Source organism: Cervus elaphus, chromosome 14, assembly GCF_910594005.1.
Source record: "Cervus elaphus chromosome 14, mCerEla1.1, whole genome shotgun sequence".
Taxonomy (NCBI): Eukaryota; Metazoa; Chordata; class Mammalia; order Artiodactyla; family Cervidae; genus Cervus; species Cervus elaphus.
The window spans coordinates 62,222,030-62,240,539 of record NC_057828.1 but is presented as its reverse complement, the minus strand read 5'-3'; the positions used below and the strand labels follow the sequence as shown (position 1 = coordinate 62,240,539).

At 36.8% G+C, this 18,510-nt stretch overlaps 1 protein-coding gene across 4 annotated transcripts in view; it reads right to left on the bottom strand.

The window, feature by feature from the left end:
• Positions 1-1,877: 1,877 nt before the first annotated feature.
• Positions 1,878-18,510, bottom strand: part of SOAT1 (sterol O-acyltransferase 1) — a 70,131-nt gene continuing 53,498 nt past the window's right edge. For all 4 annotated transcript variants that reach the window (XM_043923638.1, XM_043923637.1, XM_043923636.1 and 1 more), the window contains 12 exons: positions 18,130-18,189; positions 17,018-17,125; positions 15,917-16,199; positions 14,202-14,280; positions 12,070-12,151; positions 11,743-11,788; positions 10,581-10,710; positions 9,213-9,310; positions 7,759-7,857; positions 6,995-7,130; positions 6,238-6,383; positions 1,878-4,100 (listed from right to left, as the gene is read on the bottom strand). In XM_043923638.1, coding sequence (XP_043779573.1) covers positions 4,044-4,100; positions 6,238-6,383; positions 6,995-7,130; positions 7,759-7,857; positions 9,213-9,310; positions 10,581-10,710; positions 11,743-11,788; positions 12,070-12,151; positions 14,202-14,280; positions 15,917-16,199; positions 17,018-17,125; positions 18,130-18,189 — 1,324 coding nt within the window. In that variant the 3' untranslated portion in view covers positions 1,878-4,043. The remainder of the gene's footprint in view (positions 4,101-6,237; positions 6,384-6,994; positions 7,131-7,758; positions 7,858-9,212; positions 9,311-10,580; positions 10,711-11,742; positions 11,789-12,069; positions 12,152-14,201; positions 14,281-15,916; positions 16,200-17,017; positions 17,126-18,129; positions 18,190-18,510) is intronic.

The window sequence follows — 18,510 nt, the reverse complement described above, 5'->3', positions numbered from 1 at the left end:
ATTCATTTATTCTTCAAAACATTTATGTCCCAGTTCCTTCCATTTCTGAGCCATCAACATAAAAGCCCGGAGATGTGAAAGAATGTCCAAGACGAGCTTTGACAGAAAACACGCGTGTGCGTGCACACGTGCGCACACACACACACACACCCCTACTATATAACTCATGTAAGTTACATGAAATTTTCATTAGTAAATAAGTCACTTAAGCTTTATTAACAGAAGTATGAACTGTCTTCCATTTAGAGATTTATTCTACCTTGTAAGACTAGAAGTATTCTTACATTGGCACAAGTAAGGCCTTATTAGTCTCCTTTCTCTCCACAATTTCTAAGTATTATATATACTAGTTCTAAACACTTAATACTTAGGTAAAAGCAGAAATACTTATATAATTCCACAGAAAACAAAAATATTTTTTGCATAAAAGACCTCAACAATTCATAACTTGTATCTTTTTTAGGCTATGTAGCCCATGTGACCAACTTTTATGACAAAAAATGTTCCATTATATTTCCTATGAAGACTTCAGGATTCCATTTTTCAGGCAAGTAAAATTTCCTTTTAGAAGTTTGCCACCCTACCCTAAACAGATCAATCTGAAAGTAATTTTGGAGCTGGCAACAGGAATGCTTTTAGCAATCTTGTTACCAATTCTATTATACGAGAGCCTATTATATCAAGATGCAAAGCCAATGCAACATCATCCTGAGAGTCTATTTAAAAGAAAAGTATATATTCTTGGGAGTGTGCAGGAAACATTCTCCATGCCCAGGTCTTTCTTTTTTTTTTTTAAGGATTCCATCGAAATAACAGTAAGGATTTAGGTTTGAAATTTATGGAGAGTAAGAAAATAATGAAGCCCTATTTCCACCAGGGCTACTTGTTTGTAGCAACCCTGTGAGGTAGTTATTATCCCCATTTTACAGACAAGGAAAACTGTGGCTCTGATAAATTCAGCAACTTTGGGTCACACTGCTAGTAAGTATGAGGTTATCTTAAATACAAGTCTGTACATGGACTTTTTTGTTTTTGCCACACTGGTGGTTTACAAGCTAGGTATTCTGGGTAGGAGGAAATGGGTATAACCAAACAAGAAGGGCTCCAGCCCTATATCCCTATCTGAACCAGAAGCAGCTATAGTTTATCTGTTTTATATGCTGTGCTTAAGTCTAACAATTCAATTTTTCTTAAAAGGTTTCAAAACTAACATATTTAAACTACTACACTGTATTATATATTAGGCCACCTACTTACCACAGTTATGCTAGTTTATCTTCATCATTTTCCCCCAGAGAGAACAATGAACTTTATTCAAAATTACATAATTCTACACAAAACAAAAATATTTTTGCATAAGACTTCAATAATTCATAACTTACATCTTTTTAGCCTATGTAGCCCATGTAACCAACTTTTACAACATAAAATGTTCCATTTGTTTCCTATAAAGAATTCAGGATTCAATTTTTCAGGCAAGTATAGTTTTTATATTATGATGAAAATTGCCCATACTAAATGAATTGCAGCCTTGGTTTTCTAATTAAGCTCTAACATGAGGAAGCAACTTTACCTAGGCAACTGCAGAAATTAATCCACCAAAAACCAATAAAAGCACCCTCCATTTTCCTTCCTTATTCAGAATTGAGAATAAAAGCATCTAACAAATGTATGACATTAGAGATCTTAGTTATTCTCTTAGATAACACACCCAAACTAATGATTATTAATTAATACTTTATAGGAAAGAAATTTTAAACTCACTACTTTTCAAAAGGAAAAAAGTATCATTCCATAAGTGAAAATAATTTCCATCGCTATTAGCAAGAGGGGAATGAAAAAAAAAAAACTCAATAAATCTTTCTGAAACACATTAGTAAGAAGTTTTAGTTTAATTTATTTGTTTAAAGAGTGTAAGTAGTTCTTTAAAGGCAAGACTTTCGTTAAAAGCAGCTAGTAGTAAGACCATGGCTGTCAAACTAATGTCTTTCACAGAAAATGGCTTTCCCTTTAAGTGTTTCTAAAAATATCTTAGGACAGTCTTATCATTCTAAAGAGTGTATCATTATATACATATTATTTGTTGTCACTTTAAAATTTTGGGCAGAAAAAAAAGCACTAATAAACAAAGGGAGGATGAGAGTTTAAAAACAAACAAAACCCAGGGTTGATCAGTCTAATAAATACAGTATTCAGAATGAGTACACAGCAACAAGTCCTCTCAATGAGAGTGTACATTCACAGTACTGAACAAAAAATACAGACCTAAGAATTCCATTCTCTCACTTCAGTAGACTGGCTTATGCATAACCACATCTTAAACCAGTGTGCTTTTCTCAACTCCCCCTTTATATTTAAAATGTAGTTCTAAGTTCCAGTGATTGACTCATTTTAATTTTTTAAAAAATGCTGGAAATTGTGAGTTATATTAAAATGCCATTCCATTACAATTACAATACCACTGTACAGATAATTACTGCTTGGGAACATGTGGAGTACCTTTTAAAAATAACCTTCCTTGAGGTACGGTTTTGTCTGTTAAGGGTGGATTTGCCTAAGCTCAACTGGACCAAAGGTATGGGAAATAAAAGAGGGGACTTAGCTGGTTACTTGCTGTACACATAAAGTTATGACTATCAAGAAATTTTACTTACCTTTCTGTGAGATTCAAATTGACTTTAAGTAAATTTGAAAAAGACTTCTCACAACTTTCTAACAGCAGTAGGGCTGCTAGAATACCAAGAAAATAGCTTCTCAAGTTGGCTCTTTGCCAGTTTTGAGTAATTAAGTCTCCCTTCTTTGGAGTGGACCTACATGGTCTCCAAAGTCCCTTCCAAAGCTCTATCTTTACAGACATAATCATACCTCATATAAACAACCAAAATAATTCCTACACACCACATTGTATTATTAGCCCTAGGCATCTTATAGCATGGGAACACCACACAACAGAGTACATTTTCTTGAAAATGATCACCTATTATTTACTATACCTAAAGTATACTACCATTAAGAATAATTGAGCAAATGCAGAAGCCAGCTTCTCTGGATCTTTAGTATTCCCTTTAATATTAATGGTGGTGATTAATACTTATGATACAGACTCACTAGTCTGCAAAATAATGGAAGTCAGTATTCATTAGATAAAACAACTATACCAATGGTTACTTCTAAATAACGTCAAAGAAATTATTATCTGAAAGTTTAAACAACAAAAAGAAATTTATCTTCCACATAAGTTCTACTATAAAATAGTTTAAACACATGACTGATTCTGCAAGATCTTTTTCAAAACTGCTTCATACATTAGAAAATATTTTTCTTTGTCCAGTCTCACTTCTTTTTCTCTTCCCACTTCTGTCCCCCTCGATATATAATATTATGGATGCAAACTCAAGAATTCAAGGTGTAAGGGATAATTTTGCTTCACAGATATCATGACTACCCAGTACAGCAAAAACAAGATAAAAATTGAATAGACGTGAACTTAAAAAAAAAAATACAAATTAGGATATGTAATAAGATTATATTTGGAAAAATAGATATTTTCTCTACTAGAAACAGCAAAACATTCCACATTATTTTCTTTCCCAATTGCATGGTTAATTAGCATACATTCCAACAGTGTGCATGAAAAAATTTCTAAGTCACAGGTACTTAAGTGATTTCTTCATCAGTGTTCTGGCTAATTCAGTGGCCAAGAAAACATGATGTTTGGTCTCTAATTAGATGGAGTTAAGAAACAAAACCAAAGTTCTGAGAGTTAAGCTGATATGACTTAGCAAAAATCTGTCATTACATCAGCTATAAGTTTCCCTTCTCCCAAAAAGGAAAAAAATTGACTGCTTAAAAGTGTCCAAACTTCCAGTAAACTTCTAACAGCTCATTTTCAGGTGACCTAGGAATGGAGTGAGCAATCTGTAAAGCCTGAAGTGGTCCAAGTAACACAGATTAACTTCATGATGGCTGGAAACAGATGCTGGCCCCAAGTCAGGTCGAATACCCAATCTTCAGTGTCAAGGAAGGAAACAAACTCCAAGCTTCTAAAACACGTAACGACAAGTCCAGGAACGTGGCCGGATATAATCCAGAAATGTGGGCTTCAAGGGGGAAAAAAAATGGAAGAATAGTTTATTTGTATGCTCTGTACATGAGGTATGGAGTAGATTAAGGGGGTGCTGTTACATATTGTACTGTCTTTTTTAAAATTTTATTATGTATTTATTTATTTATTTTTGGTTATACTGGGTCTTCGAAGCTGCTCGGGCTTTTCTCTAGTTGTGGCGAGTGGCGGCTACTCTCTAGTTAACGGCGTGCGGGCTTCTCATTGTGGTGGCTTCTCTTGTTGTGAAGCAGAGGCTCTAGGGTGCACGGGCTTCAGAAGCTGCAGCACATGAGCTCAGCAGTTGAGGCTCCCAGGCTCTAGAGCACCGGCTCAGCAGCTATGGCACACAGGCTTAGTTGCTCTGCAGCATGTGGGATCTTGCCAGAGCAGGGATCGAACCCAAGTGTCTCCTGCACTGGCAGGCAGACTCCACCACTGAGCCACCAGAGAAGCCCACATACTGTGCATGTCTTAAACGCCTTCCAGTAGTTAAGCTATATTCAAAGAGAGTTCATCATTTTTATCTACAGCACAGATTTACTTGATTTAGAAGACTTTACATGAGGCTAAGTCCAGTAAAATTTACAAAACTGCATGGACTCCTGACGAAATTCCAAATAGGCATTACCCTTTTTCTGTATCTTGTGTTTTATTTTATAAGCACCACCCAAAATCTAAATGGCGGTGGGTTAAGGATGATATAGACAATTAGACAAATTACAAATTAGACAAATTATAGACAATATAGACAAATTACTATAATAACACAAAGTTTAAAATTACTGAAATTATCTAAATGAGGAAGAGGAGAGAGTTCAGAAATAGAGAGACTGGCGCAGGAACTGGAAAAAAGCTTCATGGATGACACTGCACCCGAACTGGATTTTGATAAAATCTGACAGGTGAAATCTGAGTGCAAAGAGCAGAATGACGAGAGACAGAGTTCAGAGCAACTGGCTCAAATGCACAAAGGGGATTCACAGGAAATAAGGAGGGGGTTGAGAGCAGCACAGCAAAATCAGGGTTGACAGCAGAAGCTTTGGAAGGGAAACCGAATGATTTGATTTCAAGTATCTTTAGTTATGAGCTCCCCAGGTAGTGCAGTGGTAAAGAATCCACCTGCCAATACAGGAGACGCAAGAGACGCAGGTTCAATCCCTTGGTGGGGAAGATCCCCTGGAATAGGAAATGGCAACCCGCTCCAGTATTCGTACCTGGAAGACTGCATGGAGCCTGGTGGGCTACAGCCCATGGGGTCACAGAGAGGCGCACGCAACTGCACACACACACCTTCAGGTACAGGCGCCAGGGAGGGATGCCCGGCAGGTGCATCAAGAAGCCCCGCCCACCTCAATACTTGGGAGTTAGTCTATAAGCAGCTAAAAACTAAAGTTCTACGAATGAGACTCTCACATAATTACAAAAAAGAAAACAAGAACAAAATAACAGGATTGAGAAAGTAGCACTGACATAAACACATTACCATGAGTAAAACAGATAGTGAGAAGCTGCTGGATAACATAAGGAACTCAGCCTGGTGCTTTAGGACAGCCTAGAGGGGTGGAATGCCAGTGGTGGGAGGGAGGCTCAAGAGGAAGGGAATATATATATATACATATAGCTGATTAAAGTTGTATGGCAGAAACCAGCACAACACTGTAAAGCAAGTATCTTCCAGTTAAAAAATAAAGGGAAATGGGCTCATAGGCATATGAGTCTAGCTGAAAACTGTTACAAAGAGTTTATTACTTCAGAAAGGAAGAGGTAAAAGATAAATATTTGTGGGTTGGAATGGATACACATGCCACCGAGAAAACCCTGGAGAAGACCTGCACTTTTCAGGGCACAGGAAGAATATTAGAAGGAGCTAAAGAAAAATCAAGATGAGGAGGGAAAAAAGAGAGACAGAACCAAGAACTAGGAGAATTCACAGGAAGAAAACAAAAGAAAAGAAAAAGTTCAAGGACAGTACAGTAAGATTAGGTAAGTTACTGCTTTTATTCCACATTTCCCTCCCCTTAACATTAATTCATCACCATCTCCACTACCCCCTTCCCCTTAATCCTGCCCACAACTCTCATAATCAGAGGACAAATAGGTTATTTTCTACTCCAGTCTGATTGAAGACTCACATTTTTCAGAGGGCAGTGTTGACGTGCATACCACTCTTGAGAATAAAAACACAGGAGGACTCCATTGCCCGCAAAAAGGGAAGTCCACATCAGAACATTCCAAATTGGTCTTTTCCGACTATCGTTGACAATAAAGTTGAAAGCCACTAAAGTTGTGAAAACAACAAAAGTTATATACAGTCATCAAAACAATCTACCAGGAGTTTAGGAGACTCAGAAATTTGCTATAATCATTCAGTTATCATAAACAGCTTCAAGTGTGTATATACAGTTCTATTCTGGCCACTGGTCATATAAGTAAAAGCAAAGCTTCATTGTTAAAACTTATTAATCAGTGATTATTTGGAAATAAGTCAGTATTTCAAATAGGTGAAAATATATATTCCATGAAAGCATTCATATTCTAAGTTGTCCCTCTCCACCCCACCCAAAAAAAGGGTTAGTTCTTTTTCAGAGGGTGAACACTGTTAATAGAGTTTAAGAATGGCAAGGTTTTTTATAGTTTTTATGAGCTACCAAAGCAGTGTTATCAATAGTCTTCAACAGCTTATTGAGCTCATTTCCCAACATCAAAGTGTAAACATCTTGCAATAGAATTGTGTATAATTACTCAAAATTAATGTTCTTACGATCTGACAAACACTGCCTTGATATGGTATGACTACTATCTAGTTTTCTACATCAATTTTCTATTTTTCTTTTCTAAGTTTCTTTTTCAGCGTTATACTCAGTACTCACGAGATGCCAAGATACTCACTTCCAAAGAACATGAAGAGCACAAAGAGCACCGGATAGAAAAAGTTCAGGCAAACAGCCAGGGCATACTCATGCACCACGGCGGACACAGCGAAGACGGCCAGCATGGCAGCTGTCTTGAACCTCTTTGTGAAAAACTGGAGCGAAAGGAAAATAGTAAAGGCGCTTTTCAAAAAGTGAGTGATCAAACGTGCACTGCATGAGACACAATGAAAACGTACTAAAGGCACCCATTTAATTATATCTGTATTTGATTTTCTAAGTTTACTCCCTGGAGTAATACAAATGTACTAAAATAATGACAAAAAACATCTAAGCTTAAAAATCCTTATTTCACTAAATGAGGCATTTCTAAAACTCATGTTGAAAGATTGAGCATATGTTCAAAAACGTTAATAACTTATACCTGTAACTCACTATGGTTGACAAAACATACAAATGGAGAAAGTTAGGGGGAGATTGGAGATTATCTGTTGGCAATGAGACTCCTCAAAAAAAAAAAAAAAAAAATCAACCATTACCGGTGGATCATTTCAGCTTCTCCAAATGCCTCCATGCATTCTTACATTGTAGCCATGAAATCCAGAGCAAAGACATGGTCTTAATCCTAGTAACTGTACACACTGGTCCTCTAAGCAATACTACTCAAAGCAGAAAACTTCTGAGACCTTAAGGGCTCACAAGAAAATTGAAGACAACTAAGTATAACTTTCTGGAAAAGAATCTCTGTTTCTTCAACAATTTCAACTAAACCTCGCTGCTCACCCAGAGAAAGTCCTTGTAAGCATAGTAATATAGCCAGTCATGGACTACCACATTCCAGGTCCTGTAATAGTTAGAGTACGATGTAGAGTTCCACCAATCCTGAGGAAGAAAGCAAAGGTGTAAACACATAAACAGAGCCAAAGCAAAACCTCCTGAATACTCCCAGAGAACATATGCACATAATGAAACATCCAGAGAGTGTTATGATAAATTATTAGTTCACACACTGATGCCAAAAAATCTTCAAAGGCATTTTGGTTATTAGTGTTCAATGTGACATTAATCCTAATTCAATGGATGATTAGTTCCCAGGTTCATTGTGTCTCATCATCATCAAACAAATTATGATGGAAGATACACAACATAATCATTCAAGATAAGTAAATAATATATATAAGTAATCTAATGTTCATCTAAGTAACAATCACTTACCTTGCTAAAACACAATGAGAGAATTTGAAGGTCACACAGACTTAGATAGTATGAGAACCCTCAAGATCAGTTTGCTGGTATCATAAATAGCAAAATCTAAGTTGTACAAGTGAGATGGTAGCCACCTCCAAGTCCCAGTGCTCCTTTAGATGTATCTTGTTCCTTAGTCTAAGATCAAACCAACGCAAGAAGACATCTAAAATTTACACCACACTCAGAGCTTTTTTGAGAGAAGAGTGGGGTAGGCTCAGAGTGTTGCCAAAACATCAACAAACAAAACTCTAGAGGGCTTCGGGTAGGATTACAGAACACCATTGGGGGAGGAAAAGGCAAGCCACTCAGGTAATCTTGCCTGGAGAATTCCAAGGACAGAGAAGCCTGGCAGGCTACAGTCCATGGGGTTGAAAAGAGTCGGACACGACTGAAGCGACTTAGGACAAAACACTATGAACCAATCTGCCTCCAGCCTACAACTTAATACCAACTTTGGAAGCCTAAGAATACTATGTGAAGCAGAATTAAAGCCTATCAAAACAAAGGAGCGAAATGTTACTTCCTTCATGGACTGTTGAACAATCTTACATAGAATAATTTGCTGAGATTGCTCCTACAGCACCAGACAGCCAAGTTCAAATGAATAAAAAGTTAGCAAAGTGGGAGGGGGGATCGGGATTGGGAATAAAGACCTGCCCTCTGTAGTTGAAATAAAAAAAAAAAAAAAAAAAAAAGTTAGCAAAGTCTCAGAATGCCCTCTGGACACATGATCTTCCACTATAATCACCAGTATGGGATCCATTAGAAACCAAATGTGGATCTAAGGGAGCAGATGTTAGAGGCAGCAGAAAAGACAAGACTATGCCACTTTTATCAGCAACAAAATTTCTGACTTAATATTGGTAAAACCTGTGGGGGAAAATGACTTCACAACATTTATATTAAAAAGCTAGTAGCCAACAATATTCAAATACTTAACAATGAGGACACAAAACGTGAAAAGGAGAATGAGTCCAAGTACATGTTACCTTATAAAACATCCTGTCACCAAAGCGTAACATCTCAGCAAAGGCATTGAGCCAGCAGTGCAAAAAGGCAAAAAAAATAAGAAACAGTATCAGCACACCTAAAAATAAGATGAACAATATTAAGAGTCTTTCCAAATAGTTCATATACTAGTAAGTTAATTACATGTTGTCATTTGCTTAGCTAAATTACTTTGTAAAATTAAAGTAACTATTCCAGCTTATCCATTCCAGAAACAATATGGTGTTTTTTGAAAGCTAATTATTTCAACCCAATAAAGAAATGACTTTCTTCCAAGTGGGTTTTATAGACGAAAATGACCCAGTTTGTTTTTAATGGAAATGCCTAAATGTATGGCTTAACTTGGTAGTAGACTTCTGTCATTCTAAAATATTCCATGCCTTTGAATCCATCCCACAACCTGGAAGCAACTTTCTAATACCTCTCTACGAGGCAAATGTCTGTTTATTTTTTTAATACCAAATACTAAATGTCTTCTCCACTATAAACAAAGTTCATCAGCACTTTATATACATTACACAATATTTTAACATATCCATTTACATGCCCATCCCTTTCAAAAATAGTCTACTATGTATAAGACTATGTAAGAATATGTAGGAGAGACTATGACTGGCTGACCTGACTATAACACACAATCTTTGTGCTTATGGAATTTGCAGCCTACTGAGGAAGATATACGTTAAGTGACACGTATTCTATCAGAAGGACAGATAGATTTATTGGAGTAAATCTTGAAGGGCAATCAGGGAGTGGTACTAGAAAATATCTGGGGTGGAGGGAAAGGAAGAGAGAACATGACGACAGGAAACAATAACATTTAATGGGTAGAGAAAAGAGAATGAGTAAGGAAAGGAAACTGTAAGCTGTTCACTGTTATGTACAGCATGGCCAGAAAGACAGGAGAATAAGAGGGGCAAGAGAGACTTTAACACGTGGTCAACAGCATTCAATGCTTCATGGAGATCAAACAGATTAAGGGCTAAACCAACTACTGGAGGAGATCAGTGATTTTAATAAAGGCCATTTCAATGGCCTGGTCCAATCAGGAGCAGGAGTACAGTGACTGAATAGTGAATGAGAAGATAAAGCATAAATATGGGCTGTGTGCATTCACCACAGTCAGAGAAAGCAAAACTTGAGTGAAAATGAGATGACAAATGGAAAGAATAGCCAGAGATAGGAAGTATGCTTCATTTGTGGGACATATGGAAAGAGATCAAAGATGGGTACAGCTGTGTAGATGAGTTTATAGTGAAAAGCAGGTCAATCAAAGGTGCTCATATGCAATAGCTTTCTGTTTTCCTTGCAACTTCATGAATGGCCATATTAACCAGTACCCACATTACCTGGCAAGATGGAGTTAAATATACATAAGATCAGAACACGAGCGCTAAAGGGCTCCTGTTTGATATTCCGAAACAAGGGGGTGCAGAGCCTTTCAAAGATGTAGTACACATAAAAAAAGCAACCAAAAACCTGGAACATAACAAAGATAATTACAATAATGGTGGCTTGATCAGGAAAGATAAAATGATTTTTTTCCTTCAAAAGAAGATACATATGTAATCCATAAACTAATGTTTACATACACACACACACACACACCATTTAACATGAGTGTATAAGATTGCTGAACTTTATAATCCTTCAGAGATAGTACTCAAGGCTAATATCTATCATACCCATTCTCAAGCCTTTACCAAATGGCATTTTTAAAAGATCAGATTTTGAAATCTGCTTTTCCTGTTACATGAAACCCATAACAAAAAAAACCTATTTCATAAATGGGTATTTGATTGACACAAAATTTTAAAATTTGTTCTTCTGGGATTTATGATACAGATAAGGGGTTGGGAGAGTGTCAGACCACATCTACACATATATATCAATAATAAAATAAAAAACAGAAATGGAGGGGGAAATTAGTGTAGATGCAAACTGAAGTAACCACATAAAATTACTTTAATTACAATTAAAAGTTTTATTATAGGAAACTACTTTTGATGTGTTGGCAAAGCAAATACCAGTTACTGTACTGGGAAGAGTTTCCACTTACACAAGACATCTAGAATAGTCAAATTCACAGAATCAGAAAGAACACTGGTAAATGCTAGGGACTGGGGTAAGGAGGGGGGACGAGGAGTTAGTGTTTAATGGGGACAGAGTTTCAATTTAGGAAGGTGAAAAATTTCAGGAGATGGATGATGGTGAGAGTTGCACAATAATGTGAATGTACTTGGTGCCACTGAACTGTACAGTTAAACATGGTTAAAACAGTATGTTGTACACTCTGTGATTCTACCACAATATTAAAATATATATATACACACACACACACTTATATATATATATACACACACACATTTATATACGTAAGACTTTAGTAAGGGTTTCAGAGCTCCTGGTAGACATGAATTTACCAACATTTTAAATATATTAAGTTATTATTGTATTCAAATCCCCATCTCCCACCAACCAACAAACCTCAGGCACTTCAAAAAAATTTACCTGTGCAAACTGCATAGTCACATAACCCCATCTTACAGTGGGAGTCCTAAAAGGGAAGAAACAAAACAACTTTCTCAATAAAGTAAATAACTGAACTTTAAAAAAGATCCTCACAGTATTTTCCCCCCATAGAATATAATTTTTGATGCAGGAAATACGTGTATAATTCTGTTAAGAATTACTGCAATCAAATCAGATTGCCAGAATCACCATTTGGGATTTCCCATGCCAGCAGTAGTCCTGCTCTGGCCATGAACTGGCCCACCTAACTGCCTCACTCCTGGCGCATTCTGGTGCTTTCCCATTTCTGCTTCCTAGTGCCATTACCTGGGATAGTTGTCACGGTAGATGAGGGTAGGAGCAAACAAGAAATACAAGTACTGGTTGACTGTAGGTACTGGAACAGTGCCTGGAAATAGGAAACTATGTTAGACTGGAGGCTCTTCATTTTCTTTCAACAAAACTGAAAGGGGAATTTAAGCACAGAATAGGGAAGACAAAAAGCTACCTCTCCTTAGCTGATGATGTTTCCTCTCGCTCTGTCAAAATGATGACTTCTTATCCCTAAATTAACTGAATATTACCCATCCCTCTGTGGGCTTCCCTGGTGGTTCATAAGCTAAAGCGTCTGCCAGCAATGCAGGAGACCTGGTTTTAATCCCTGGGTTAGGAAGATTCTCTAGAGAAGTAAATAGCAACCCACTCCAGTACTCTTGCCCAGAAAATTACATGGACAGAGGAGACTGGTAGGCTATAGTCCATGGAGTCACAGAGAGTCGGACACAACTGAGTGACTTCACTTTTAATCCTTTTAAGGTTAAGTTATTCCTGTGACTCCTTGATTTGGAAGGAGAAGGCACATGGGGCATAATGAATCTATTAACATTATACATAGGCAGAACACTCTCTGACATAAATCACAGAAAAATCCTCTGTGACCCACCTCCCAGAGTAATGGAAATAGAAACAATAAACAAATGGGACCTAATTAAACTTAAAAGCTTTTGCACAATGAAGGAAACTATAAACAAGGTGAAAAGGCAGCCTTCCAAATGGGAGAAAATAATAGTAAATGAAACAACAGACAAAGAATTAATCTCCAAAATATATAAGCAGCTGCATGCTGCTCAATACCAGAAAAACAAACCACCCAACCAAAAAGTGAGCCAAAGAACCAAACGGACATTTCTCCAAAGAAGACATACAGATGGCTAACATACACATGAAAAGATGCTCAACATCACTCATTATCAAAGAAATGCAAATCAAAACCACAATGAGGTACCATCTCACAGCAGTCAGAAAAGCCACCATCAAAAAGTCTACAAACAATAAATGCTGGAGAGGGTGAGGAGAAAAGGGAACCCTCTTACACTGCTGGTGGGAATGCAAACTGGTATAGCCACTATGGAGAACAGTGTGTAGATTCCTTAAAAAATTGGAAATAGAACTGCCATATGACCCAGCAATCCCTCTGCTGGGCATACACACTGAGGGAACCAGAATTGAAAGGGATACATGTACCCTAATGTTCACTGCAGAACTGTTTACAATAGCTAGGACATGGAAGCAACCTAGATGTCCATCGCCAGATGAATGGATAAAGAAGTTGTGGTACACATACAATGGGATGTTACTCATTTCCCACTGGAACACATCTGAGTCAGTTCTAATGAGGTGGATGAACCTGGAGCCTATTATACAGAGTGAAGTAAGTCAGAAAGAGAAACACCAATACTGTATATTAAGGAATATGTATGAAATTTAGAAAGACAGTAATGATGACCCTATATGCAAGACAGCAGAAGAGACACAGATGTAAAGAACAGACTTTTGGACTCTGTGGGAGAAGGTGACGGTGGCATGATTTGAAAGAATAGCACTGAAACAAGTATATGTATGTATACAAGTATGTAAAACAGATGACCAGGGCAAGTTTGATGCATGAAGCAGGGCACCCAAAGCCAGGGCTCTGGGATAACCCAGAGGGCTAGGGTGAGGAGGCAAGTGGGAGTGGGGTTCAGGATGCAGGGCACACTTGTATACCTGTGGCCAATTCATGCTGATGTATGGCAAAAATCATCACAATATTGTAAAGCAATTATCCTCCAATTAAAATAAATTTTAAAAAAACATTCTGCACAAATAATGCAAAGTTGCAGGAGTCTAATAATCAGTGTTTTTAAATTTGGGTTGCTACAAAGGTAAAATGGAAATAATCAGGAAATAGCAAGAAAGTCTTCCAAATCAATGCAGACCATATATATATATATATATATATATATATATATATATATATATATATATATATTTCTCCTTCCTAACAAGTTGGGTTTTTTGGATCCTTGTATTTAAAACCAAACATAATGTCTACAGAATGTAATATACAATCAATCCCAGTAAACACCCTAAGGTTGAAATACCCTATGAACAATCCTTTGACTTCTGGAATTACATACCTGATTTCTCCTTGGCTGAATTGAGTACCCGAGGCACATTCTCTCTGACAAATGAGTGGGCCTTCATTATAAAACGAATCTGCAAAGGAGAAGGAAGGAAAGATGACTTTTCTATCACTGTCTTGTCTCCTATAAGCAACCACTGAACAGCACAAGATTATAATCACATAAAGAGCTATTAATTTTGTATATGCCAACTCAAACTCACTTTAACGGACTAAACAGTGAAGAACTCTAAAGAGGGATATATTATTACTCAAATTACTTTGCATCTAACACCGCTATTACATGTATATTATGAATTGAGAAATTAAAAGCCTGTTCAAAGGAAGTCTCCTGAAATAGTCCTTTTCATCAAACAGAGCATTTCAGACAACCAAGCAGAGCATTGCTGTTATTGCTGATCAGTGGCGGTCATGTCCAACTCTTTGCCACTCCATGGACTGCAGTACGCCAGGCTTCCCTGTCCTGTATCTCCTGAAGTTTGCTCAAACTCATGCCAATTGAATCGGTGATTCCAGACAACCATCTCAACCTCTGATGCCCTCTTCTCCTGCCCTCAATCTTTCCCAGCATCAGGGCCTTTCCCAGTGAGTTGGCTCTTCACATCAGGTGGACAAAGTATTGAAGCTTCAGCATCAGTCCTTCCCAATGAATATTCAGGACTGATTTCCGTTAGGATTGACTGGTTTCATCTCCTTGCAGTCCAAGGGACTCTCAAGTATCTTCTCCAGGACCACAGTTCAAAAGCATCAATTCTTTGGTGCTCAGCCTTCTTTACGGTCCAACTCTCCCATCCGCACATAACTACTGAAAAAACCATAGCTTTGACTTGATGGACCTTTGTCAGCAGTGATGTCTCTGCTTTTTAACATGCTGTCTAGGTTTGTCATAGCTTTCCTTCCAAGGAGCAAGCACCTTTTAACTTCATGGCTGTACTCACCACCCACAGTGATTTTGGAGCTCAAGAAAAGAAAATCTGTCACTGCTTCCACTTTTCCCCTTTCTATTTGCTATGAAATGATGGGACCAGATGCCATGAACTTAGTTTTTTGAATGCTGAGTTCTAAGACAGCTTTTCACTTCCCTCTTTCACCCTCATCAAGAGGCTCTATAGTCCCTCCCTCTTCACTTTCTGCCATTAGAGTGGTATCATCTGCATATCTGAGGTTGTTGTTATTTTTCCCAGCAATTTGGATTTTAACTTGTGATTCACCCAGCCCGGCATTTTGCATAATATACTCTGCATATAAGTTAAACAAGCAGGGCGACAATATACAGCCTTGATGTACTCCTTTCCCCATTTTGAACCAATCCATTGTTACATTACAGATAGCCAATGTAAGTCAGAAAATTCTGAAGGGCGTACAAGCAAAATAAATCTTTTAGATGGTTATATGACAAAACAATCAATCTGACACTTTAAAAGTGGAGTTTTCAATGACAAAAATATTTTCTAATTTAGATGGTTTCTAAAAAAAATGTTCAAGAACTAAATTTGAATTCATCCAGAATAGTTCAATTTATTTAAATTATCAAGAATTAGACACTGAAGATAGAACGAATTTTAAAAGATGATCTAGTTAACACTTTAATTTTATAATTAAGAGCCTAAAGAACCAGATATGAAAATTTATCCAACTAATTAACAAAAGCAACTGAATTATTATTACTAACTAAGCAAATCATTGCACTAGGCACACTCAAAATCTTACCTGTTCAAGTATAACGATGAACCGGGAAGCTGGTGGTAGTGTATATGCTAACACAACATAAAGTGGTCCTATACCTAGAACTCCAGTCTGGAAGACCACAAAAAGGAAGCAGTGTATGAAAGAATAGACCACTGGATGAGAAGTCCTGTGATAGCCTCTGGCCCAGCGTTGAAACAGGAAATAAGGAACTGTAAGTGTACATATGAACATGGTGAACCACGTCCACATAGCAACAGTAAGTTTCCCAAAAGCATAAGACATGAGATTGAACTCAAGCACCAGCCTGGGGAGAAAAAACACAAAGAAAGAACACAGAAGTGGATTTTTTAAATACACACTGATTCATAAAATTAAAAACTTTCAGACCTCAAACCCTCAACTTCAGGAAACAACACTAATAAACAGAAGACATGGATGTAACATTTGTGCTCCTAAGCCTCCACTTCACAATTTATTTTCTAAAAGCCATAGGATAATATGGTCTTTGAACCTATGATATCTAAAATACTAAAATAAGACTCTGAATTTCCCAAAGAGTAGATTCTCACATTAATGTATTTTAAACTCTGAAATAGTCTATGGCAAAGTTAGTATCTGAAATGTTCAAACAGCAATCAGTTATGTACAAACGATGGTTTTTCAGAAAGAAATAATACAATCTGAAAATCTAATACACATCACATCATTATCTCAAATTTTAATTTACTAATAAAGCACATAATTCAATGTGTGATTATCATTGTCATTTTTAGTTATTTGATTTTTACATTAAAATATCACATTTTTCAAACATTAAATTCCAATAAGCTACCCTATTTTTAGAAACAACCTATAATACATACCACAGTAGAAATATTGATGTTATATATACAAAATTCTCTCCAAATTTTCCTAAAGGAAAATTACCTAGAAACAACTAATATGGTCTATTAAAACAGACTATTTAAAAAATTAAAAGTAATAAAACTTCTAATATTCTTTTTGGTTGTACTTTTCAAGAGAGAGGGATCTCACTCTTGAACCAGCTGTTCTGGGATTTTCTGAAGCGATTTAACTGAATTATTTACCCCATGCATCCACTAAACAGGTATGCTGTCTTACCTTCCTTCATCAATATAATCTACTGCAAGTGTGCTGAGAATGAAGAGAATGAGGAGGGCAATGAACATGTGATATATTGTTCTGATGTGGTCCACCTCAAACAGCTCACTGTAATTTCAGTTCAAATAAAATTAATCAATATTTTAAAACATCAAATATTAAAGACTTTACTTCAAAGTAGTTCAGAAGATGCTTAATCCATGCTCCAAAAACATCTCAACAGTAATCACGAAATATTACTAATGAGTATCAGTATTCTTATAAAGAAATGAATAATAATTACCTACTCACAGAGCATTTCAAAAGAAATGCTCATTACCTACTCAAAATGCACTTTCAATTTTCAGTTCACAAATGAGGTTGCCACAATTAGTCTACATAGCCTATTTTCCCCCCATAAAATCTACATAACTGCTATGACTGATCTATATTGATACACGACAGAAATTAACACAATATTGTAATTATCCTTCAATTAAAAATAAACAAAACAAGGAAGCTTCCCTGGTGGTCCAGTGGCTAAGACTCCAAGGTTCCAATGCAGGGGACCTGGGTTTGATCCTTGGTCAGGGAACTAGATCCCACATGCTGCAGCTGAGTTTGTACACTGCAACTAAAGATTCCATGTGCTCAACTGAGACCCAGCAGAGCCAAATAAATAAATATTAATAATTAAGAAAAAAATCTACACAACTAGGGTTCTAAAATAAGTAAAGCTGAGAAATCTATCAAGTCTCAAAGCCTAGCCAAAGAGAGATGAAAAAAACTTATGTGTCAAGAAGGCAGCCATACTCTCTCAAAAGTGGTTTACTCAATTGGGAAAGTTTTGTTCCAGCTCTTTGGGTAACCAATTCTCTGAAGCACAACTTCAAGGAATTTATCAGAGGACCAATAACCACTCTTACGTACAACTTCTCTTTTGAAACCAGACGCAGAACCAAAAAAATCAAAGGAGGAGCAAGAGATGGCAAATGTACAAAAAGAAGTATCAAAACTAACGGATTACATAAACACAGAACAAACATTCATAGATTACACAGTGATTCTAACAATCAGAATAGCCTGATTTTTAAAAATTCAAACAAATAACCAAAACAACTAAAAATACTTACTCTAAGACAGATCGCCTTATAACAAAAATCTTTCCATGTTCCGGAGGTGCTCTCAGATCTCTGGGAAGACCAAAAATTAAAATAAAATATGAGTACTTCAAGTATTACAAGAAATTTAAACCTATGGATAAAGAGAAGGAATAAATACTACCAACTAATAGCTTGTAATATTAACTAACTGCCTTCTCACTATGATCCAGATACTGTGTTAGGGTTTTATGCATGTTATCTCATTTGTTCCTTCTGAACAACGCTATGAGGTAGGTGCAGACACATCTGATTAGGAAGGAAGAGATGTTAGGCAAAAGTAGCCAGAACAGCACTTAAGCCTCCTGGAAATGCCTGGCCAGCCCCTATGGAGAGAGAGGCATTCCTGGAATG